Source organism: Rutidosis leptorrhynchoides, chromosome 4, assembly GCF_046630445.1.
Source record: "Rutidosis leptorrhynchoides isolate AG116_Rl617_1_P2 chromosome 4, CSIRO_AGI_Rlap_v1, whole genome shotgun sequence".
NCBI classification, from domain to species: domain Eukaryota; kingdom Viridiplantae; phylum Streptophyta; class Magnoliopsida; order Asterales; family Asteraceae; genus Rutidosis; species Rutidosis leptorrhynchoides.
In genome coordinates, this window is record NC_092336.1 from 2,153,928 (window position 1) to 2,160,609 (window position 6,682).

The window sequence follows — 6,682 nt, forward strand, 5'->3', positions numbered from 1 at the left end:
TTTTACGTTATCTCTCTTTACTCTAATTAGAAAAAAATTATGATGCTATACTATTTTAAAAAAACTCACATGGCCAAATTTCAACCATTAGATGTGTTTTTGCCAAAGTAATCTCAACCTTTTAAAATAGATATGTCGTCATTTAAGGATTCAATTGGGAGTTACATGTTTTTATTACTCTTATACCCTCGAATCGTTATGTAGAACCGCTGCAGTTTCTTTTAATTTCTTCCCCTAATATCACAGCCGATGTAATTTCTTTCCTACCATCCACTATCCACTATTAATACACACTTCCCCAATCATGTATCATTCCTTCAATTCCTTTATCCCTTCAATTTGCCCTATAACTGTAGCACAAAGCTCTCAAATCTAGCGATGATTCTTGTGGATGATCAGGTATGATACCGTATATTCAGATTTTTAAATATGTTGTTGTTATTATGGTTTCTAGCAGCAATAGTTATTAATTTCATCGCAAGGTTTGATTTTTATAGTTCTGTTGACTTATTTTGATATGGGTTTAAAATGATTTTATTTTCTACCATTCGTTATAAACTGCAGATATTTGAATTCGAGATGGACAAATGAACAGGTGAATTTGATAACTGGTATACTCTAGCTCTTTTATGTGGTGTGGTTTGCTTTATGTTTTTATGAATCGGTAATTAGTAGTGATGTAACACAAGATTTCGCTAATTTACTTCTCAAGTTTTAACATCAATAAAGATTGTGTACCAGATATGGTTTCGGTACGTATTTGTGCTGTATTCCTTAAATTGTTTCACAAGAAGGTATGTATTCACTACCCCCTGGTATGTATTTTTATTATTCCAGAAAAAGAAGGTACGTGTTCATTCGAATTAGGGCTTATGTTTTGGTTTAATAAACATTCGAAACAGATAGTTGCAAAACATTGGAACCGTCTTATTAAACAGGTATGTGTTCATTCGAATTAGGGCTTTTGTTTTGGTTTTAATAAACATTTGAAGTTGCAATTGAAGTATCCATTATTCATGAAAACGTTATTAAATCGATATTAATATCCCTGAACAGGTTTTAATAAATCACATTGGAATTTTTTATATGTCAACTCTTCAATTGGAGATTGTGTATCAGGGTATTTCGTTGAACTCGATCATTTTGCTCGGCTACAACTGGTTAGTATCCTTTTCCCAACACTTTTGCAATTTAGCAATCATGATTTATACAATGCACTATTTTTATTAAGGCTGATTGATTCACACAACCATACATCTCAACAATTAGCCATAAGGACATGTTGAAGATGTTAAATTGCAAACATCACATTTGGATTCATAAATCTCCACTTTTATATATTTTGCTAGAGGCTGTTACTATTGACCTATTTAGAAGCAACATATTTCACTTTGAATTTGTTCCTTTTTTTTACTAATTTGACAATATGAGAAAACTGTAACTAAACAGTTCTTAAACAGAATTTATGTTGTTTTTAACAATCTTTAACTTGGCGTTGCATATTCATAAGAAATTCAAGCAGCCGAGTTTTTAAAACGTTAACCTCTTTTTTTAATAAATTGTGACGATATCTACTCATTTTGTGCGTACCTTGCATGGTGATGAATTGAATCAAGTTCATGGATTACCTATTTAAGCTATTAGTTCGAATTACTCTTAGGATTTTTGACCAATTTTCTATTAATGATCTATCTATATTGGACCGTGTTGCTGCAATTCAACTGTCAATTTATCTATACCTTCAATTCTATCTATTTTAATTGTGCCCATCTCTCACTACCGTAAAAGTATAGTTTGGCCAAATTGTATTTTGACCCATTTTCTATTATCGACTTATGTTGAATGCAGATTAACTATTTACTATGAACTTGCCTAATTTGGACCCATTAACATTTATAACATGTAAAGTTATGTTTTCATTGTTGTGTATATGAAGAGTAATTGTAATACTAAAGATCTATTTTGAAGTTGCATGTGATATTTTAGTAATATTCTTCTAAGATCATATTGTTGATCTTATGCAGGTTTGCTTAATAGTTTATCAAAGTCAAATAAGTACATTTGTTTGTAAGAAATACGACTTCATCGTATAGAATCATAATCCTTGAGAAACAATGATATAAGTAGTCTTTTTTTTGTTTGTTTTTAATGCTCGAAGTCTTGAATTGTGAAATACAATATGTTACAAATCTGAATGTAATTTTTTGCTCCATAGTTTTTTATCGCTCTCGCGCTCTTAATCACAGGGTGTGAATCAAATTTGAAGTGTATAGTGATGTTTGTAAATTGTAGCTCGATTATTTTTTTCATCGTGTAAATACATTGGCATAGTACATGGTAAACATATACATAGTATTACTGATAGGGGAGTCCCTCTTTATGTATATCTTTTAAACTTACTGCGAGATTGGGTATTGTTTTAACAACGTATTATTTTATATTACTATTTTATTCGGAGGTTTAATGCTTTTCGTAGTGAACATGCGTTTGGCCTGTTTATGACCTTTCTTAGATTTATTTTTCTAAGACCCGCCCAACGAACACATATTACAAGATTATTGGTCTTAGTTAGAAGCCTTGCGATCAACAACTGTATGAGCTGGTCAGCATTTTTATTTGTTGATGTCGTGTCTTTAATTGTTTATGCTATATCGTTTTTGATTGGCATAGTACATTGAGTTTTTTTATGTGGATCCTTTGTAGATTTGTTCTTTGGTCTCCTTACAACTTTATACGAAGTCCCTCAATAATCCGATAAGCTAATTTTTCATATAAATCATAATATGCATATTGTGGCACTTGACAGGTGTTGCGTATTTCATGAAGATGGAAAAACGAGATTCTTGCAAGGTCATTATTTTTGGTGATGGAGGGAGTAGTATGAACTTGCTATGGTTAATGAGGCCTCAGTAATATTATTCTGCATAAACAATGGATGATGTACTATTTGTACCCCGATAAATGATCTTAGAAGTACCTATACTTCTATGTGTTTTTGCACTTTTTAAATTTTACTTGATAGTTGATATGTTGAATTTTGTTAACTCTGGTCGTTTAGGTGATGATATTATAGATGATATTATATAGTTCGATGACTGATAATATAGTTCTGTTTCAACTTCGCTTGTATTTTTATTTATATACAATTCTTTCAAGAATGTATCTAAATTTTAATGTACATACATTAATATTAAGTTATGTTTTAGTCCCGCGAAATCGCGGGTTATAAACTAGTCTTTTTTCAAGAAATACAATATGTAAAGTTGTTCTAATTTCAAAATGGGAATTAATCCACACGCTTCTGTATCCAGATACCAAGAATTCAAATTTTTTTTTAAAAATCATCATGTTTTTTCAAGAAATACAATATGTAAAGTTGTTACTAACTATTTCTCATCTTCTCTTTAGCTTCATCGAAGAGTTATATAAGGTAAACTGATTTTTCGAGGGTTTTTATTTTGGTTGATTTTTGTAGGAAATTTATTTTCTTCCTAGGAGTTTTCGATTTTTACGATTTGTGCATATATGTGGATCAACTTTAGATCCTTCAATGCGTTGCAAGCAAGTTTTGTGAAATTCACACGAGATTTATATTTTGGTAAAGGATAAGTTATGATTTTTATATTCAATTTGTTGACTACTCATGTTTGTTATGTTTCAATAAAGGTGTCAACTTCTTTCTCCTAGCGTCTACTTATTTATTATTGATTGTGAATGGACATAAGAGGTTATGTTTTGGTTAATTGTATGATCATCTATTTTGTTGGCTTACGGTTTATATCTACACAGCTCCGTTCAATTGGAGACCTTGATGGTTGCACACAACATATTCGCTCAAATGCCGAGTTCAACTGCAACTACCTATTTCAAAGTATTTTTGCGTAACCCTTGCTTACTTTTTATTACTTAGAAAATGAATTTAATAAGCATCATCTTGAAATTTTCTTATCACTTTAGCACGTTTTTAGTGTAGGTATATTATTATGTTATATGTTAATTATATAAAATTATAAGTAGCACCGAACTTGTTTTACATTGTCATTAGCTTCATGTATTGTGATTTCATATCACTGAGTTAAATTTACCATTAGTTTGGCTTTGCTGATTCGAGTTCAATATAAATCAATCCAAACTCATAAGTACAGTATGGCTTTGGAAGGGGTTTTATGAAAACAAGTAGCACATATATATCAAAATAATTTGTGGTTATATCTTAGAAACTGTCTCAAATGTTAGGGAGGCTTATCTGAGATGTTTGTTATATTATCTTTATCTTATTGCAGATTGACCATTACATTTTTAGCACAATGGGTTGAGATATACAGGTATGAGATATTATCTTTTTAGAAGACTTTCATTTATGCATCTTTGTCGTTTTTTATATATTATTATATTCTATTTGATTAGATTTTGATATATTTTTAGACAATTCTGCTTTTTTAATATATTATTAAATAAAACTTAGACTATGGATACAAAGTATTACAACAACCATACATTGATGTTTACCATGCATAAACACGAATATGGAGAAATTCTGTTGATTTTTTGTGCTATATCTTCCTCATCTTCATAACATTTACATATTGGGTTCCTTATACTTTGTATTTGTTTACCAATCAAATCCCTTTGTGCAATTATAATATGGAATGTGTATGCGGATTTATATAGCTAGAGCTCGAGTAGTAAATGATTTTTTTTATGACATGAGAAATCTTTACAAATGCAGCAAGATTTGAGTTTTTCTCATGGGTTTTTGTATAGCTACTGCTTAACGTGAATGTATGTGCAGATTGTTGTTCGTTCTATGTTCTTAGATTAATTTCTTTTGCCTACTGTAAGTAATACTTTTTACAGAGTCTTTTAGTTCTTATGATCTATCGTCATCGTCATCGTCACCTATTATTTGTTTTTTTATTTAGCATTAAACTGTTGCCGATTCAAGAAAGCATAAATTCGATTATGCATCATAACCGGAGGATACTAAAAGCCAGCCTGTAGACTTTGTTCCAGAGAGTTGACCCGTTTTAGTTTAAAGGTAATACCATCTATACTTTTTTGCATTGCTTGACTTAAGTATTGTACTACTATCTTGATACATGTTCCCTTTGAAGCACTTTTGACCTATTGTACTTTACTTATATAAGTGTTATACATAATAACTATAAAAAGTAGTTGTACGAGTATATAGTTTGGAGGTGAAACTTTATTAGAGTAGTAAGTGGAATTTGGTATTTAAACATAATTGCATGTTTTTGTAGCTGTTATCATAAAAATTTTAAGATATTACCTGTAGTTTTTTTTAAAATGTTCAAGTTCAACGGGTGAATTAAGTGCAAGATACAATACAAAGACATCTTTCAGTTTTTCTATTAACTTTATGTCTCACTTTTTGTTTGTAGCACTCTGTTATTGTTCTATTTTTGAAGGTGTTCGTCAAATGCTCAAAGCTCAAAAGTCCGGATCTACATCAAGAAGTTTCATTTCAAGTTCAAGTTATATATGTTGTTGGAATGATGAATTGATGTCAAAATGGTTTAAAGGAGTACAATGAGTCATTACTCAGATGCCTCCCAACATCTTCTTGGAAAACAATAATCCTTCATTAATCATTATAATTTGAAGCATACTACTTCCACACTGAAGTTGGCATCTGATTTTGAGTATCAAGTGTCAAATTGGGCAATAGTTCCACACTTCCACTTCATATATGCAGTAAATTTAAAACCTGCAATAATTTTGTTGTCACTTCAAGTTTTGTATATAATGTTGTATGTACTTTTCATTGAAGTACACCTATTGAGATGACTAAATGATGTTTGTCATTTAAATCAGCATTATACATTAGGTTTGAAAAGTAATGTGGTCACGATGTAGTTTTGAAGGAAATAGAGCTTATATTGGGATGGGTATGGTCTGTATTGGTGGATTGTGAAGTAGAAAATCATGTGTTGGCTATGTAGGTGCACACAAGAACTGGTTTTCAGAAAAAACCGGTCTAGAACCGAAAACCGGTTCTGATAGAACCGGTTCTGCCCGAAAACCGAAACCAGTTCCAGATCCGGACCGGTTCTAAACCGGATCCATTTTCAAACGCGAACCGGTTAAAAACCGGGTAAAAACCGGACAAAAACCGGTTTTTTTTAGAACCGGTTCTCAACCGGTTTTCGGCTACAAACGGTAAAAAAAAAAAAAATATAGCCGTTTTTTTTGAATTATTGTGCAGTTTTTTGGACTTTTTTTGACAATTTTACCCCCATTAGTCTAGTATAGATACATGGTATTAGTTTTGGTTAAAATCACACCTTCTCATACTTCTCATACTCTCAATTCTCAAATATCTCTCTAAATCTAAATATCTAATTATTCAATAATTAACAATAACGCACTCGTTACTAATTAGTATGGATAACTCTCAAACATCCGGTTCCGCTTCCACTTCCGTTCGAACATCTTCACGCAAATACACCAACAACGATGTTGGCCACATAAAAACAACTAGTCGAAAAGGCGATGTTTGGGCTAATTTCGACTTGTGTGTAATGAATGATGGGGCGGAAAAAGCTCGTTGTAGAAGATGTGGGAATTTTTATTCAAGTGTGAGTAACACTTTTTTACGAAAACATCTTGCTACACCTACAAGTTGTAAATCAATTGTAAATCAATTGTAACTTGTAAGCGT

At 31.2% G+C, this 6,682-nt stretch overlaps 1 protein-coding gene and 1 long non-coding RNA gene across 14 annotated transcripts; both read left to right on the forward strand.

Moving 5' to 3' along the window:
- The first annotated feature begins 206 nt into the window (after positions 1-206).
- On the forward strand, positions 207-3,102 carry LOC139840027 (uncharacterized). 13 transcript variants are annotated; one of them, XR_011757188.1, is made up of 6 exons: positions 207-399; positions 565-611; positions 713-752; positions 838-938; positions 1,057-1,160; positions 2,807-3,102. XR_011757188.1 is itself a non-coding variant. In XM_071830248.1 (6 exons), the coding sequence occupies exons 1-6, from the start codon at positions 392-394 to the stop codon at positions 2,865-2,867; spliced, it is 321 nt and encodes a 106-aa protein (XP_071686349.1). In that variant the 5' UTR covers positions 207-391; the 3' UTR covers positions 2,868-3,102. The 13 variants fall into 13 exon arrangements, 8 of the variants coding, with proteins under 8 accessions (XP_071686349.1, XP_071686350.1, XP_071686352.1 ...); XR_011757189.1 differs by having other exon boundaries at positions 730-752; XM_071830248.1 differs by having other exon boundaries at positions 730-794; positions 903-938.
- Positions 3,103-3,501: 399 nt separating this feature from the next.
- LOC139904282 (uncharacterized) lies at positions 3,502-5,790 on the forward strand. The gene is made up of 5 exons (XR_011778721.1): positions 3,502-3,598; positions 3,790-3,871; positions 4,284-4,325; positions 4,923-5,038; positions 5,403-5,790. It is a non-coding gene; the product is annotated as an uncharacterized lncRNA (long non-coding RNA).
- Positions 5,791-6,682: the final 892 nt, after the last annotated feature.

What these genes read in the sequence shown, in the direction of transcription:
- LOC139840027 (XM_071830244.1), top strand. An exon ending in GGAACCGTCTTATTAAACAG is followed by an intron (nt 939 to 1,056) that starts GTATGTGTTCAT and finishes ATCCCTGAACAG; the next exon opens with GTTTTAATAAATCACATTGG. An exon ending in ATTTTGCTCGGCTACAACTG is followed by an intron (nt 1,161 to 2,806) that starts GTTAGTATCCTT and finishes GGCACTTGACAG; the next exon opens with GTGTTGCGTATTTCATGAAG.